The 18,478-nt window shown below is 42.2% G+C and overlaps 1 protein-coding gene across 1 annotated transcript in view; it reads right to left on the reverse strand.

Annotated features, from left to right (window-relative positions):
* LOC109306608 (macrophage mannose receptor 1-like) overlaps positions 1–18,478 on the reverse strand; it is a 105,700-nt gene that overhangs the window by 51,948 nt on the left and 35,274 nt on the right. The window contains exons 10-17 of the mRNA XM_019530145.1: positions 17,397–17,545; positions 13,681–13,880; positions 11,733–11,860; positions 11,203–11,284; positions 8,528–8,666; positions 4,418–4,450; positions 4,148–4,311; positions 3,112–3,176 (exon numbers count right to left, since the gene is read on the reverse strand). Of these exons, the coding sequence (XP_019385690.1) occupies positions 3,112–3,176; positions 4,148–4,311; positions 4,418–4,450; positions 8,528–8,666; positions 11,203–11,284; positions 11,733–11,860; positions 13,681–13,880; positions 17,397–17,545 (960 nt within the window). The remainder of the gene's footprint in view (positions 1–3,111; positions 3,177–4,147; positions 4,312–4,417; positions 4,451–8,527; positions 8,667–11,202; positions 11,285–11,732; positions 11,861–13,680; positions 13,881–17,396; positions 17,546–18,478) is intronic.

The following is an 18,478-nucleotide window of genomic DNA, read 5'->3' on the forward strand; positions in this document are numbered from 1 at the left end:
GCAGCTGCCAACACCAATGTCGGCTTCTGCGGGCGGTAGTTGCTTGCCACCCCAGATGCTGCTGCCCTCAAACTGTGCCCTTCCTGTCACAGGAGACACCAATCACCCATGACATGTAGGCTGCCTGGTTGCAGCAAAGAGATATGATGCCAGATAATCCTTTATGCATGCGTCTCTTGTAGACAATAAGTCATACTAAATTTGTTTAAAATAGTCTCAGACATTTTAAGGAATATCAGATATTTTTAAATCAGCTCCTTGGCAAAGCCCATAGGCCTTTCCATACTGAGCCTAAGGAGAAGGGCTTTGTGGGAATGGGCAAGAAGTTACTAGATGAATGTCAGCAAGAAGGAATTTGGGATGTTATAGGGACACCCCCTTTTTATTGAAAAGTTTTGTATCAATGCCTAAAGCTCATTCTCTCCATGAAAAATGTGGTAAACCACCAGGCTGGGTATAGGAAAAAGCTTTATATAGCGGCATAAGAGAAAATGGAGCCCTCAAAGGCACCAAAGATGCTAGTTGCAGTCCTTTACAGAAAGAAAGGAAGTGTCAATGGAAATCTGAAAATAGAAAAAAAAATCTGTAATTCATAAATTCATAGATTGTAAGGGGCTGAATGGGGCCTCACTAGATCTTTGGGTCAAGCTTCCCTGCACTAAGAAGGAAAGTCACCTGGGGTCAAGTGACCCCAGCAAGGTGACTGTGCAGTCTCCTCTTGAAGATTTCCAGGGTAAGTGATTGCACCACCTCTGGAAGGATCTTATCCCATAGTCTGGACACCCTGACTGTGAAGAAGTTTTTCTTAGTGGTAAGCCTAAAATGGTCTTCCAGGAGTTTGTGGACATTACTTCTGGTTTTCCCAAGGGTGCGCTGGTGAACAGTTGTTCACTGAGCCCTTAATGTATTCCAGATATAGTGGTAAGCTGCAACCAAGTCCCCTCTCAGCCTTCTCTTCTCAGGCTGAAGAGTCCCAGATCCCTCAGCCTTACCTCGTGTGACTTGCCATGCAAGTCTCTGATCATATGTCCTTGTTGAAGTGTGGCGCCCACAACTGGAGACAGTACTCCATCTGCATTCTATCTAGTGCTGAGTACAGTGGAAGAATTACTTGCTTGGTTTTACATGAGATGCATCAGTTGATGCATGCCAGAATATTGTTTACCCTGCTGATACAGCATCGTACTGATTGTTCATGTTCAAACTATGGTCTATTATTACCCCTAGGTCCCTTTCAGTTGTGATGCTAGTCAGTTTGGCGCCACCAAGCCTGTAAGTATGTTGGGGATTGTTTGTCCCCAGATGGAGCACTTTACACTTCTGAATGTTGAACTTCACGTGGTTCCAATCCACCCAACTGGCCAGCCTGTCTAGGTCCACCTGTATCTGCAGCCTATTTTCAAGCATGATCACACTCCCCCAAAACTTTGTGTTGTCCATGAACTTGGTCAGTGAGCTCTTCACACCCACATCCAAATCATTGAGAAAGATATTGAAAAGCACTGGACCAGGCACTGACCCCTGAGGGACACCACTGCCCACTTCTCGCCAGGATGACAGATTTATTCATGAGACCTCTCTGGGTCCTACCCTGCAACCAGTTTCCTTCCCACCTAACTGTTGAGCACACAGTCCTCCAATTTTCCCATGAGAACATCATGGGATACCATATCAAAGGTCTTTTAGAAGTCTAGATATACAATGCCAACCTCCTCTCTCTTATCCAGGTGGCAAGTTACCTGGTGGTAGAAGGAGATGAGATTGGTAAGACAAGACCTGCCCATGATGAAGCCATGCTGTCTGTCATTCAGAATCCTACCTTTTGCAAGCATATCACACACAGACTCCTTGATGAATTTATCCAGGATTTTCCATGGGATAAAAGTTAAGCTAATTGGCCTATAGTTGCCTGCGTCCTCTCTTTACTCAAAGTTAAGATGATACTGAATGTAAAATGACCCCCCCACCCAAAATTAGATTCTATACATGCAAGATTTACAAATGTATTATAATTTCCCATGTATGAAATTAAATTATTGTAGGGACATCTTTTATTTATCCCTCCTACCACTGAAGGGAGTCAGGCAGTGGGGGCATCAGGTGGTGTGGAAAGGTCATGTAGTTTGCCCACTGCTTGTATCTGCCTCCCTGCCATCTCTACTGCCTGCCTGCCCACCCCACCAGCCTCTATTCTTCGCTACCCCATGCCACTGCTCCTCTTCTCCATCCTTGCCCTTGTCCCACGCTGACAGACTCTGTGCCTGTTCTAGCTCGGGGCACTAAGCACAACACCACCCTTATGCATACTATGCACTGTTGCTATGGGCTGGGCTTGGACTACTTAGTACCCCAGGCTGCAGCATGGATGGAGCCAGCCAACATGGAGCAATGGTAAGGAGGCCATAGAGGGAAAAGGAGGGGAAAAGTTTTCATGAGGAGGTACAGGGGCACTGCAGGGTGGAGGGGCAGGTAGCAGCTGTTGCTACAGCCCCAACCACAGACAGGCGCTGGAACACAAGCCACAACAGCCACCTGCCATCTCCCCCCCCCCCAACTGCCCTCATATGCCACCTGAAGATGAGGGACTTTTCTCCCATGCTAAATGGTAGGGCAACCTTATCTTAGATTTGAATAAATACAGTGTTATATTAAAAAAAGAATATTATTTAGCAGCTCAGAATGTACAACAGGGCACAAAGAAATGCCAGGATGAAGCAAACTAGAGAGATAGTACTGTACACAGAAAAATTGATGATAGCTATACCAAAGGATTTTTTCCTGCCTATAGTTAGAAAGGAGATGATCAAGAGAGTTCTAAGGACAAATGTGGTAAAAAGCACCACTTAATGAAGATCACCAATAACTTGGAGTTTCAGGATCTAATATCTGCTGAAAAGGACATCAAGGGAGAAGAATCTCTACAACAGTTAAAGAAAAAGAATTAAATTTATGTTTTGTGATCACTTACAGTTAACCTTCTGTTAAGATTAATTCACAACTACGATCATTACGATCAACCTTTTGTAATGGCAGTGTTTTAAGGTCTTAACCCTGGCTAAATAGAATATTTGTTTCAACATGTCAAAAACCATGGTGTTTATAGTAACTTACCTAAACCTTTTATCAAGGCTCACTGTTAAACCAATGTAATACCACCTTGGTTCATGCTGATCACTCTAAAATAGGAAGATATCACTTTAATGTAATACTTTATTTATATTAATTCAAAGATCTCTTAGACAAAATAAACAGATTCCCTTAATTAGGTAAAATGGGAGGAAGGATAATGTAAGTCAATGAGATTTATGTATATGTTAAAAGTTAAGCCTGCTAAAGTACTGTTCTAAACAGAGAGGTGACGTTAGTCAAAGGGAGGTGGTTTGGTGCATCTCTGAATAGGGGCTTAAATCTTAAGTGATTACTTTTCAGAAGTCTTGAGTACCCAGAGCTTAAACAGATATCTGTGGGGACTTAACATGTTCAGTGCCACATTTATTCAGATGCCTAAATGGTGATATCATTGTCTAATCATTTTAAGGACACTAAGTTACTCAATACTGGGCACGTCCACATGTTCATTAATGCATTCTTCCTAATGCCTATTAATTTTAGTACCTTTAAATGTGAGGTACTATATGAATGTGCATTACACTGCCCTACTGCACAGCAGCAAAAGTGCATGGTTTTTTAGTGACACTTAATGCACAGTAGACTATTTTCCTGCACATTGGCATATGAACACAGTTTTTGACATGACATGTTAATGTGCACTAAAATAGGCTACTGAGCATTAAAGCACACTTGTAGATGCACCCACTGACCATAATTTCTGGGTACTATATTCCATGTCTATCAGACAATTAAATCTATTGAGTCATTGGCTGGCTCCACCTCAAGGGGATATAATGAGATATACAAGCTTTAGATTGACTTGTTTCTCAGCTGTGAAAAGATTACAAAATAATGGTACATTTTAAAGAAGTTACCTTAATTGACTCCTAAATTCTGACACACCACATCCAAAAATGTTTACAGTTCCATTTCTGACAGTAGAGTAGAAGGGGATTCCATTAATTTTTTTCAGGTTCAGGGGCAGATTGTCAAAAAAGCCACATTATTTATTTGTGAAGCAAACATTTAGTCTTACATTTTTCCATAGAAATTCCCTTTCACTTTCACTTTCAATGACAGCAAGTTCTGCAAAATTCTTCTTGCAAAACTCCTGGGATTTTTCCATAGAGCTATAATCATTGCTTATAAAATACTGCTTGTCTTCATGTATAATCCATGAATCTTCAATGGTTTTATATGCTGCAAGGTATATAATGTATGTATATTGTATGTAATCAGGCAGATTTTATTCTTCAGTAAATATCTTAATAAAGTACAGCATTTAATAAACAATGAAAATCCCTACCAGGCTTGTCAGTGGGTTCTGGTTTGAATGGCCCCCCTGCAAGAAAGAAGAAAACTGAAAAAATCTGAAACTGATATGTAGAATCACAACATCCATAAAATGTTCTTGAAGAGAAAATTATTTCATCTAGTAAATATTGATTTAACACAAATTAAGTAACCATGAAATAATATTTTACATATTTAGGCCTGTGGCAAATGTGCATTCGATTGCATGATAGGATCTGATCCGTGAATCACAACAATAGTGCCTCATGCCAGTCCACATGTGCAATGCAGGACACACAATTTTGGGATCAGACATATGATCTCAATGACACCATTACTACTTTCCAATGCAGGGGGAGTCAATGCCAATGCAGGATCATGACCTTGGGCTCCCTCTGCACCCAAATGGGCCTGGGGCCAGAACCACACAGGAATCTGGAACCAGCTCCAGTTTGTCGCTATCCGATGAAAATTAGCCACAAAAACATTACACATCTTCTGTGGAATGTTTCTGTGGCTGGTTATCCATTTTGTTATGCCACTGCTTCCTTGAATGTGTGACAGGGTTACTATTTATGGCTCAATTAATAGGATAATAGCATCTAAAGTGTAACATCTGCCAGGGGACACCTTCTCAATATATTGTTTTCAATTAACAGAAATAGTACAAATGATCTTTAAAGATCAGCCATAAATAAACTAGCAATCACGCAGTACTTAGCCAACTACCAGGCCTCATTTGCCATTGATTCCAATGGAGACAGGGTTTCCTGATGGATTTCAATTATACTTCACACAGTCTAAATCATAATTTTCTTTCAAATTTCTATTCTAAACCATGTTTCATGCAGTGAAATCTATGGTCTTGACCATATCATAGTGCTATGTAGGTTAAAATTAAATAAAACTAGTTTGGTAGTGTTACAGTAATATTGCTCTGATGGTCCAGGAAACTTGTAAGAAGAAAGGATTTTTGTGGGTGATACCTTTTATTAGACTAGTTGCATGGCTGGGTTAGACATAGATGAGCTTTCAGGTAGCAAATACTCTTCTGCTGTCAAATGCTGATAAACTGGTCAAACTGCTGTCAAATACTGACAAACTGGTCCCCAAATGCACATCTAAGTCTATCCCAACCACCTGATTGGTCTAATAAAGGAATCACCTGCAAAAATCCTTGCTTTTCATGAAAAATTATTTTAGCATTTTTTAATCAAAAGTTTACAGATCACTTCACTGAAATTACTAAGCCATTTAGTCCTGGGTTGCATCTATCTAGGAATTGCAGAAAAAAAAAGGATCATGATATCCAGAGGGGCTTCCACAGCAAGATACATTTTCATTGTATTTACTCCAAAACAATAGGCCCTGAATACTATTAAAATCAAAGGAAATGTGACTATATGGACCATCAATCCGTTGCTTTTGTTGATCACTTTTGATGAGAAAATAAAGCCACTGCTTTCCTAAGAGGCACTCAAAGCAGAAATAAGGTTGGAGCTTTATTGTGGTAGCTTCCAACACCAGCATTTGCAACTGGTACAGGGATACCACAATCATGTTCCAGGACTACAGAAATTACACCTGTAAACTTATGCACCTATTTTTTTCAACCTGAGTTGATAGAAAGTTTTCCAACTGCCTTGTTACTTCAGTGGGAAATACTGATTTTTCAAGCAGAATCAAAAAATTTCATGGGAACATGTCAATTGGAACTTTGCATGGAAACCATGCAGGGCCAGGTTGTCTATCCCCCAACAGTTCCCCACACTTCCCTGCTCTTCAGGCTTCCAGGCTGCCCAATAGCCCACTTGGTAGGATGTTGGGTTGCCTACCCTCTTGGCTTCTTGCCCACTGGGCAACTCAGCTCCTGTGCTCCCTATCTGTATCTGGCTCGGCTGCCTACAGACCAGACCCCTTGGCCAAGTTGGGTGTAGTACTCCCTAACCGACAAGAGGGCATTCAACCCAACTGAACCATGCCCTGGCTACCTGTCCATAAGCTCTGACTCTCCAGGCTGCCTTTCTCTTTGACCTCCCATGTTCCCAGTGCTTTATTTTAACTTCAGTGCTTGGTGGCTCTTCTGACTATCTGATGGCTGATCCATTTACTACCAGGTCCCCAGATAACTGGATACCATGCTTCCCTTTTGAGAGAAAGGCTGCCTAGTTTCCTAGTTTTCCACCTAGGCTGGATTTTCCATTGCCCAAGACTAATCAACTCAAATTCCCAGCTACTGAGCAGCCAAGTCCTTCATTCACCAGCTTCCTGAGCCACTAAGCTTCCTGACTGCTGTGGTTCAAATAGCATTGGGTGTCAGCTGGGCTCACCTAGGTAGCTCCCCAAGGCCCAGACTTCCATCACCACCCATATTTCATTAACATATGAGACACTGTTTTCTCATATCTTTTATTTCACTTCAAATGCAAATGCTTTAAGTAACCTACAGAAAAAAAATAAAAGAAAGAAGGCAAGAAAGACAGAATATACAGTTTGTGACAATCTGACCTGCAGAAAATTCCTTCCTAACCCCAAAATCTGGTGATTGATTTAAGCCTGAGGACATGAGGAGAGACAACCGTAGCAGGGTATGGGGCCCATGGCAAATCAGCCTGTGTGGAGCCCAGATGTGATGGCAACAGCAGCGAGTGGCCAGACGTGAATATGGCCTGGCACCGCAGGGCCCCCTAAAGTTTGGGGCCTGGGGCAGTTGCCCTGATTCACCCTTCTCTAGGGATGACCCTGGATATGAGCAAGACACACCATCCAGGCACCTCAGAGATTTCTCAGCACCACCTGGAACATCAGCACATCCCAGCCAGTCTTTCAAGTATACACGGGGCAAATCTCTAATATTTCAGAGGAAGGCAAGGGAAAAAAAATGGATCTAAATAATTCAAAAGGGAAGAGGCTGCAGGCAACAAGAAAAAAAGCCTGAATGTATTAGATTAATGCAATACAATGCATCAAGTGTATACACTTAATTTACTTAAATACTTCTCAGATTCATGAATATATTTACAACAAAATTAATTTAAGTGAGAAAAGCACTGTACAACATTCCTTTATATAGACTTCTCTGAATAGTTCTGAACTAGGAGTTACAAGTAAGGAAAGAGACCTTGGAGTCATCGTAGATAGTACTCTAAAAAACATTAGTTCAATGTACAGTGCTGGCCAAAAAAGCCAGTAAAAGTTTGTATATTATTAAGTGTAGGATTGAAAATCAAATGGAAACCATCATCCCATTACACAAATGGATGGTATGTCCACATCTTGAATAATGTGTGCAGTTCAGTTTCTACTTGGAGACTCACTCTGTGCCAAGGAGAAACCAGAAGTGTACAGAAATCAAGGCCTCCATCCAGAGCAAAATGGCCACTCAGACAATAAAACCCTGGAACAGCTAAGGTTGTCATGCCCAGGAAAGTTTCTCTGGGGAAACTGAACATCTATACACTTTCCCCAGCTTCACTCTTCCTGTGAAGCCAAGGGAGAGGCTCCTGTGTCTTGAGGGTCCCCCTGGTTTTAAGAAGACACGTGGCAAAAGCTGCTTCTGCCCCTCCCATAGACAGGGACCAGAGGAGCCACTCCAGCCACCACTTCTTCCTCTGCTCAACTGCCGGGCCCTGAGAACAGAGTTCCTGGTGTGAGAAGCAGGCAGGGGCTTTGCCTTGCTGCTCTCCCTGCTCAATTCCCAGGCACAGAAAACCAAGCATACTGAGTGGCACCTGCTGGTTTCCCCTTGACCCCCACACCCCTCCCAACTGCTCAGCTGAGTGGCAGGGTGGCAAGAGGAAGCCAACCAAGCGGAACCAGGCCAGGGAAAGCCTCCTCAAGCCCAGCTCCCAGTAAGTTTTTAAATTGCCACCCCTGCCACTCATCTGAGTGCAAAACTTCTGCAAAAGTAACTAACATATTATGTCTTAGTTAGGCATATATCTTAGTTAGGCTTTATTTTGAAAATCTGAACCTATATATGCTGCCTAATTCTCTCTATTAGCACATAACCTTAACAAAAGTATACTTTTTAAATTCCCAGTATTATTTCTAATTAGTTCAACAAACCAACTTAGGAAAATTTGTTTTTAATGTTCATATTCAAGGGGTGAAATAAACCTACCTTTTTTTATTTGACAAATCCAGTTTTCATACCTTCTACAGTCAACCTTATGCCATTTATTGTATTGTTCATTAATAGTTCCACAGTATTTGCTTTCATCCTGAATACTTGACGATTCAAACCAGCCTGTGTAGGTAACCTATGTAAGAAAGTAATTTTGTTACTTTTTTCATCCTAATGAGGGACACTGTCCTCTGCATGGTCAAGCAAGAAGAAATAGAGATTCAGATTAAGTCTCTCTCTCTGTGGGAGAGTTCTGCTTTCCCATGGAAAGTATAATTTGATAGAGGAGATGTTTGCAAAACTACCGACCTAAATTGAATTGAGCTCTTAAAGGAAAAGTGAATACATATATATGCTAAAATAAGAAAAGAATGGCTTGCAGTCCCTACCTACATAAACATGCTTAAATTTATTACTCTGTGGACTCATCTACATGACTAGGGACAGACATTCAAAAAGACTGAGCCTGAATTGATTCAATCTTTGCAGGTTAGTTTAACCTGGCTAGGCTGAACAGGTTGCAAACTGGACAGATTCTCTCTGGACTGAGGAAATTCAGGCACATGGCTTCAGTGGCTAAGGCTAGAAGTCGGGGGGCACTACAGCAGCCATCCCTTCTCTTCTCCAGGGAGCTGAGCTAAAGGGGACATGGCCAGGCCCTGGCAGGGCTCTCTCATTAGGAATGTCTGCTTGCATGGTCCCAGGCTTTTCCCCGCTGGTTGCTCAAGGGGCGGGAGTGTTGTCAGCTCCCAGCCCTGGGCTAGCACTCTGAGGCAAGCCGGGGTGTGCAGTGCATGCATCTGTTAATGATACAGAGCTTTTTAATCTCCCTCCATGCTTTGTCATACTGTCTGCAGCAAACTGACAGGCAAGCAAGCCAGCCAAAAGGTGATAAGAGTCTTTATCACCCAATTAGCAAAACAGTGGCCTCTCCTGTTAGTTCAAACTTCTTAAACAGCTTACTGGCTGATCTGTTGTTTAGCTCCAAAAGCCCTGTTCTGTCTGCCTGAAAGTGGGAAGAGAGAGACACACAAATGCCTCTGGGCATTAGCTAGCACACTACATGCCTAGGGTCCCTAGGGCTGGGGTCCATGCTGTGGGAGATGAGAGGGAGGATGGGATTTCCTGCTTGATCTGTGATGGGGGGTAGGCCACAAGGAAACCAGCAGACCCTGCTGTGCCTGCAAATCTCTCCTGGAGTTGGAAATCTCAGCCAGGAACCGGAGGGGAGGGGCCAGCCCTGCTGAGAAGCAGAGAGCCTCGCCCAGCCCAGAAAGCATGCTGGGATGCTGGGGGACTCTGATTTAACTTAAAGAAGCAAAGAGGTCTGGGAACAACATTGGATAAACCCATTTGACCCAAATCAGTTAAGTCGGATTACTACATTAAACCAGGTTTATCTCAAACCAGTTTCAGACAATTTCACACTGATTTATGTGCACTGAACATCTGTCCTGTTACAGGTTTAAGCCAGTTTCTGATCACTTAAACGAGTTTATGTGTAATGTCTGTCCCTAGCCCATGAGATGTTACTGTGCATTTATTTAGTACTTGAAAAAAACAAATACTAAATAAATGCACAGTAACCTAGGGTGTTGTATAGTAGCTCCAGCAAATGCCTGTTTTATGACAACACTGTGCAGTAGCCTAACATTACTGCACAGTAGCATTGCTCTTGGGTTTTTGCCACATGACGCTACTGCACAGTAGTACTGGGCTACTGAGCAGTCAGCATCTCATGTAGACCTGGCCATGAACGTTTGGTTTCTCAGGGACAAGCAGCAGCAGCACACTTGTCACCACAGCTACTTGTCCCCAGGGAATGCCTGTGCCACAAGCACTTTGGCATGCAGCAAGTTACCCCAGGAGTGGTAGGGGAGGCTGAGACCAGCACTGTGCTGGCCCCAGCAGCCTTACCTGGGGGCCTCCTGGGGCTGCACCCATAGCAATCCTGCTGGGCAGAATCTGATCGGCAGCTGCAGCACGCTGCTCCATTTTTTTTCCCCCAGTTTTTTCAACCCCTGGATATACAGGGGTCAAAAAAAAAAAACACAGGAAAAAAAACAGCAGCGTGTGCTCAAGCAACATGTCCTTGCAGTGCAAAGAACACCGGATTATGCGGTATGTGGTGCTGCAAACATGTTTGTGGTGCCACATAGTTCATGACCGCCCTCAACTCGACGTGCCCAAAATGTTCAAATGAGTCAGAATTCAATGCAATACTCCTATGATTATTTTGGGGAGAGCTACATATTAATAAATGTAAGTGATTGTACAACTGGAGTCTAAGAGGGGAGAGCAGGAAAATATTTAGACATGAGGAGAAAAGAAATAGGATCCTGAAGAAAAAGATTTTTTGTAAAACGCTAAAGGTTCATCCACATTTCAACAGCAGAGTGCTCTAGTCAGGATGCCCCTGCCAAGCTGTGCCAACTTGCACTAACTGATATCCTCCATATGTGAAAGTATACCAGAGAGGATGCTCTGAAGTCATCCCCAGCAGATGTTCCCAAGGATATCAGAAATATCATGAGCAGCCAAAGAGATGCACTGGAGGGTATTTATTGGCATGATTCCAGAACTGGAACATGCCTGAAGGCACAGGTAAGCAAGTATGCTGAGGGGCATATTTGGGTGCTCCTGCCACAGTGTAGGGATGATAAATTACTTACAGGAGAGCCATCACTCCAGGCAAGTCCTTCCAAGAAAAATATACCGATCCATAAATAAGTATTTCCAAAAGTATTAATATCACTGAGATACAAAACAAGAAAGAAAGAGTACATGAATAGAAGCATGTAGGATGTATCGCTGGAGTTTTAGAATATAGATTCCAAGTTGTTGAAAAAAATCCTGTGGCCATACAGTACTTCAGCAGGTACAATAGTAGGTGATTAATGCAAATGCCAAATGGTAAAACAATGCAGGGAGCAAGTTTTCTGAAACACTGCCTCCAGGAGAAAAGCACAGATTAGTTTAATCTGCTTTAAGACACTTCACACAACAAAGGGATGGATACCATAACACTATTTTTACAAAATGCCTGTTAATACCCCAACTGTGGGCTGATTTAAAAGAAATCACTAAGAATATTTCCACATTTGATGCAAACCATCTGTTTCAGGAAGGCTATACAGGAATTTCTAATTCTTATTTAATATCTCCTCAACTGTAGTAAAATTAATATACTTTGGGTACTTACCGTAATGCACTATTTATGACAATATGTTCCTCTTTACTGTGAATGCTGGCCAGGTCTCCACCCATTTCTCTACAAAAATCCCGAGCTTTAAGCCACGTTTTTTGTTGTTCATAGTCTCTGAGAAAAACCTAACAAGACTGAGTTTATGAAGCTAATGAATTTATGCATATATTATAATACATATATCAATTCAATAAGGTACACTATGTCAATAAAATAAAAACAGCACCCCTTTCCCTCAAAAACAGTGATTTTAGAACGAAAATTATTATGGATCAGAAACAATCTGAAGTGACGAGAACCTAAGTATGTTGGTTAGGATATTCTAAATCTTGAGAGAAGTTTGCAGAGCAGTTAAGCACAGAGTTAACAGGAATAATAAGGGGATAACTTGAAAGTTTGAAGAAAATAGAACCGTGATGAAAATTATCTCTGGCTGTATTTGCTTCTTTTTAGAGGTGGGGGGAGACAGTAAATTGGTGGAGGGGGATGGGAATGAACAAGCCAAAACAGGGTCTCCTTGACTCATTTCTAGCAATCAAAAATATTAACATTTCAGATGTTATGTAGAACCATTCTATTCTGTAAATGTCAAAGCAAACATTGCATGGAGCCCACATGTCATACTCAGGTGTTTCCAGATATCCACTCAAAAATATTTCTTTTCATATTTTCTTTGAAGTTCTCAAAGCTCTTCAGAAACATAAATTTAATGTATCCCTCAGTTTCTGTTAAAGATGTTGCAGCAAGGACTGTGGGCAATGTCCTGATCTTAGCAAGGGCCTTATCCTTTTTCCTAATGTGGGTCAAACGCCCATGTTTTCATTTTCCATTTCATATGAGAGTCAAACAGGTAACCCTTACTCATATTGATAAGCACATCTTGTATAAGCAACCCAACTCAAGTCAGACTTTGACACTTCTATTATTTAATATAATATTTTGGCATTACTCTGTTCAGTAACAGTTAGAATACTACATCAGAACTTCCTTATTCTTCTTTCTCTTTTCCCTTTAATTCACTTATCTCATTTATTATTATTATCTCTATAGATAGAAATATATTTCCATAGGAGTATCTTTATATACCTCTTTTTCAATTGTCAATTCATATTTATTTCTCTCCTCCACATTTTTTACCTTTTATCCTTTTCTCACCATCTCTCTCCTTTCTCTTGTTCTGAGTTGTGTTCTTTCTACATCTTTCTCTCCTTCAGTCTTTCCTTTCTTTTCATCAGCTACAGTGGGACCAGTTTCTACCTCCTTACTTTCTTCATCCCTTTTATTTGCATTCTCAGAACAATCTCTCACACTCTATCCACTAGAAGTGTGCAAAGTAGGCCCTATTCTATTTGGATTTAGCCTGAATCAGGGACAGTGATTTGATTAGTAGATTCAGATCATTGTCCCTGATTTAATTCAGCCAAATCCGAATCTGAAGATTTGGTGCTTCTGTGGGACACTCCAAGCACCCCAGCACTGCAGCTTTAATGAGTTGCCTGCTACCTAGAGGTATGTAGAAAAACCATTTAAAGCTGTGTCTACGTCCAAATCTTTTTGAATCTCTCTGAATCAATTTGGAGGGTTCTGATTCAATTCAGAGAGATTAAAGGGTCCTCTGATTCAATTGGGATTTGGAGATTCAGCCACCAAATCAGGCTGAATCTCCGCCGAATCAAATCAGAGACCAAACCTTTGCACAGCCCTATATCCACCTAACACCTAAATAAAAGAGGCTGTCTCTCTTCAGTCATCAAAGGTCATTACTGAAGAAGAGTTCTTCCTTTTCTGGGTGGGAAAGGAACTGAGCTGTGTCTTCAGGACTGAGTCCAGTTTGCTTTATCATGTGTAGCTGCTGAACAAGCAGAATGAAGTCAGTTCTTTCCTAAAATTGGACAGCACGTATAGACCAAAGACACCTGTCCTTATTGACTAATTTAGCACTTACTTTGAAGCATGAATTACTATGAACAGTTGAGACCCAACCCTCAGGACACACTGGGGCAGGAGCTGTTGTTTGAACAGGAGGATATGTGGCATCCGCAGCCCGTTGTTTACAAATAAATTTTTCCACAATCTCACAAGGAAGAACATCCCATAATCCAGCTGCAGGTCCAGTTCTCATTGCAGCACATCCTGACTCCCTGCCTTCATGAAATACAGCAAAAACTAGTAACAATGATATAAAATCTTCATTTATGCTGATGATTAATATATTTATAGCAGTGGCCAGAACTTAACAGCACAATAATAGTGACAGAGTAAAACTATGTTTCAAAGGTATCGTTTCAGAACCAAGAGCTAGATTTTTGCAAGAGCTTGGAAAGTACTTGAAGGAAGTCAGTCCTAGCTGAAGGACCTAAGCAAGGTCATAGCAGGAACCCTGGTGAAACTTTTCCAAAACTTGTGGCACTCTGGGAGATCACTGAGGATTGGAAGAGGGTCAATATTGTGGTCATCTTCAAGAAGGGGAAGACAGAGGACCCGGGCAACTATAGACCAATCAGTCTACCATTCCAGGGAAAATCCTAGAAAAACTCATCAAGGAGCCTATGTGTGATATACTTGCAGAGGGTAAGATTCTTAATGATAGCCAGTATGGCTTCATCATGGGCAGGTCTTGTCTTACCAATCTCATCTCCTTCTACCACCAGGTAACTTGCCACCTGGATAAGAGAGAGGAGGTCGACGTTATATATCTAGGCTTCTAAAAGGCCTTTGATCTGGTATCCCATGATGGTCTCATGGGAAAAAATGGAGGATTGTGGGTTTAACTGCTCAACAGTTACGTGGGAAGGAAGCAGGGTAGGACCCAGAGAGGTCTCATGAACAGATCTGTGTCATCCTGGCGAGAAGTGGGCAGTGGTGTCCCTCAGGGGTCCATGCTTGATCCAGTGCTTTTCAACATTTTTATTAATGACCTGGATGTGGGGGTGAAGAGCTCACTGGCCAAGTTCACAGATGACAACAAGTTATGGGATAGTGTGGTCATGCTTAAGGATAGGCTGCAGGTTTAGGCAGAACAGGACAGGCAGGAGAGTTGGGCAAATCAGAACCAGATGAAGTTCAACTTCTCACCTGGGGAGAAGGAATCCACAGCATACATACAAGCTGGGGAGCTCCCTCCTTGAGACTACAGAGGCAGAAAGGGACCTTGGAGTCATTATTGACTCCAAGATGAACATGAACTGCCAATGCCAGACCTCAGCCAGCAAAGCCAACCACCCCTTGTCGTGCATCCAAAGATGCATCTCAAGCTGGTCCAGAGAGGTGATCCTCCCCTCTACACAACATTGATCTGGCCTTAATTAGAGTACTGCATCCAGTTCTGGGCACTGTACTTTAAGAAAGATGTGGCCTGCCTTGAGAGGGTTCAGAGGAGGGCCACCCACTTGGTTGGAGGGCAACAAGGCAGGCCCTCTGAGGGGAGGCTGAGGAACCTGAACCTGTTCAGCATCAGCAAAAGGAGGCTGAGGGGGGATTTGGTGGCTGCCTAAAAACTCATTAGGGGAGATCAGCAGCAAATAGGAAGGGTCCTATTCCCCTCACCAGCACTTGGAGTGATGAGAAACAATGGCCAGAAGCTGCAGGAGAATAGGTTCAGGTTAGAGATTAGGAGGTAATATTTCACTGTTAGGTGCCTAGGATCAGGAACCAACTTCCTAGGAAATGGTTCTCATTCCTGCCTTGGGTAAATTCAAATAGAGGTTGGATGAACACCTGTCTGGGGTCATGTGATTCCAGTGTGTGCTCTGGCTAGTGGTAGGGGGTCAGACTAGATGATCTATTTAGGTCCCTTCTGATCCCTAACTACTATGAAACAGTGAGAAGTGTAAAGTGTTCTATCTGGGGGCAAACAGTTTCCAACCTACAGGCTAGGTGGTACCAATTTGACTAGCACCAAGACCAAAAGGAACATAGGGGTAATAATCAACCATCGCATGAACATGAGCCATCAATGCATTGCTATAGCCAGCAGGGAAAACAATACTTTGGCATGCATCAACCAATGCATCTCATGTAAAACCAAGCAAGTGATTCTTTTACTGTACTTAGCGCTAGATAGACTGCAGATGGCGTACTGTCTCCAGTTCTGGACACCAGCCACACTTCAACAAGGACATGGAAAAACTTGAGAGAGTCCAGAGAAGAGCCACCTATATGATCAGAGACTTGCAAGGCAGACCATATGAGGAAAGACTGAGGGACTTGGGCCTTTTCAGTCTAAAAAAGAGAAGGCTGAGAGGGGACTTGGTAGCAGCTTACCACTACATCAGGGGCATACATCAAGAGCTCAGAACACTTCTTTACCAGGGCACCTTTGGGGAAAACCAGGAGTAATGGTTACAAACTCCTGGAAGACTGCTTCAGGTTCAACTCTAGGAAAAACTTCTTCACCTTCAGGGTGTCCAGACTGTAGAATAAACTCCTTCCAGAGGTGGTGCAATCACCTACTCTGGAAATCTTCAAGAGGAGACTAGATGGTCACCTCACTGGGCTCACCTGACCCCAGGCATCTTTCCTTCCTGGTGAAGTGGGGGCTGGAATCAATTATCTTGTGAGGTCCCTTCCATCCCCTTACAATCTATGAATCTTGCACTGAGAAGCTCACAACATAATTGAGTGTAATCCTCAATTTGGTCTGAAGGAAATGAAATACCTACGTTTCTAAATAATGGCTTGTATGGGACATAGCATGAATTCTAATAAAAAAAGCATTCTGGACCTGATTCCCATTTACACACCGTTGTTATTTTCATTGTGTAAATGAACTGCAGTGCATAAATGGAATATGCATATATAAATCAGTAACATGTATGATATACTAAGTCACAAGTGCACTTTTAGTAAACAGAAACACCCTCAGACTTTGATCATGACTTCTCCCTACTTTTACCATGGGAACACAATAAACCAGTAGTATAAATAGCAATGGTTTGGAGCAGTAAGCAGGGAAGGGACAGGAGTTGGAGCAGCACATTGAGGGCAGGGGTGGGGAGCTGGGTTTGGGGCAAGTTTGAGGATAGGTACCACTTAATTTGTTGCTGCCACAGGGTGGAGACAGGATTCAACTGTATTGTGCCATGGCAGGAGCTATAGAAAGCATTCAGCCCCTTGCTACTGGCAGCACTGCATCAATACTTTCTCCTGATAGCAGTGGCATCTCCCATAGTGCTGCTCTTGCTTGAACCCAGAGTACAAATCTTATTAATTACACCTCTCATACGAAGAATACTAATCCTGTATGTAATAGGCAGCATTGAATCAATTGTAAAATTCCTCAAAATTCAACATGACAAAGAAATTCTTCAAGATGCATAGTGAAGATAATGAGTGTCTTGCTCATTGCATCAGGCCACAGCTCCCATCTTCAAGAAAACTGCAGCATATTTGAGATAATACAATGGTATAACAATACAGCTGCAAAAAAACAGCATGATCATTTGTAATTTCCTACTGATCTATTTCTTATATGACATCATAGCATCATGGCATCATGGCTATTAAACCAACAGCAAAGATGCATTCAAGAACTGCCAACACCCATTAGATCCATTAAAGATACAGAGAATGACATTGCATAAAAGATTCAAGATGTAGTTTTTGGAATCAAAGATTTAAACCTCAGATAGTATACATCATACACCACATGGCAGGGCATACCAGGCATTCCTGAATTCCAGTGAGTGAACACAACCTCTTCACCATTGGCCCACTTGAATATTCCTTGTTCTTCTGCATCAAAGAGACCAATCCAGAAATATTTTTCTGATGTCAGCCCAACCAGACTAATCAGAAAGGCTTGTTCATACCTGCCCAAAAGATAATAAACAGAAAACTGAAGTAAAACTGAGATAATTTTTCATGTTTGTGTTAGTGGGATGTAATCTGTAATATAAACAAGAAATTCAGACAGCAATTTAACTTTGTCAGTTTATAATGTATAACAATTCTGCAATATATTACAAAGCCCTTCAAATAAACCACAAAGATATACTGAAGGATAGGAAGAGAATGATGAAACCAGAAATATTTTTTGCTGTTTTGTTTTGGGTTTTTTTGGGTTTGTTGTTTTTTTGTTTGTTTGCTTTTTGGGGGTGGAGTTCGGGCATCATACTGTCCTCCTGATATTAATATTAAGGAAGGCAAGTCTGATTAGGTGTTGTGTGGTTTTCTTTGATGAGTTTTAAAAAACGGCACGTTTTCCTTTAAGAGAATTCTGTGGCCATATCCAGACAAGTGCAGGCATTTGCTTCCCTGGGGACAAGAAGCAAAGGCACAGCTTGCACCACTGCTACTTGTCCCTGGGAAATGTCCATGCCACGCATGCTCTGGCATGCAACAGGTTACTCCAGGTGGGGTAAGAGTGGCTGGGCCAGCAGCCTTACCTGTGGTCTGTGAAACCTGGCCAGCAGTCAGAGCAGGATTCCAGCAGGCCAGGCTCTGGTTTTGGGTGGCATTCACTGCAGCCACGTGTGCTGCCCCGCTTTCTTTCCGTGCAGGTTTTTTTAACCTCAGGATCTCCTGGGTCAACCCCCCACCACCCAAGCTGAAAGGTAGCAGTATGGGAAATGCCTGAATATGCAGCATGTGGTATGACATATGGCGACTCCACATACCGTATGGCCACACTCATCTGGATGTGGCCCACGATAGCAAATAAGTCTTATGTTCAATTTTCAGCCTTTTACATACAATTTATGCCATTTTTCATTGAACATGATATTAGATTTGTTAAGAAGAAA

The sequence above is a fragment of the Crocodylus porosus genome, unplaced genomic scaffold, assembly GCF_001723895.1.
Source record: "Crocodylus porosus isolate Cpor-Errol unplaced genomic scaffold, CroPor_comp1, whole genome shotgun sequence".
NCBI lineage: Eukaryota > Metazoa > Chordata > Crocodylia > Crocodylidae > Crocodylus > Crocodylus porosus.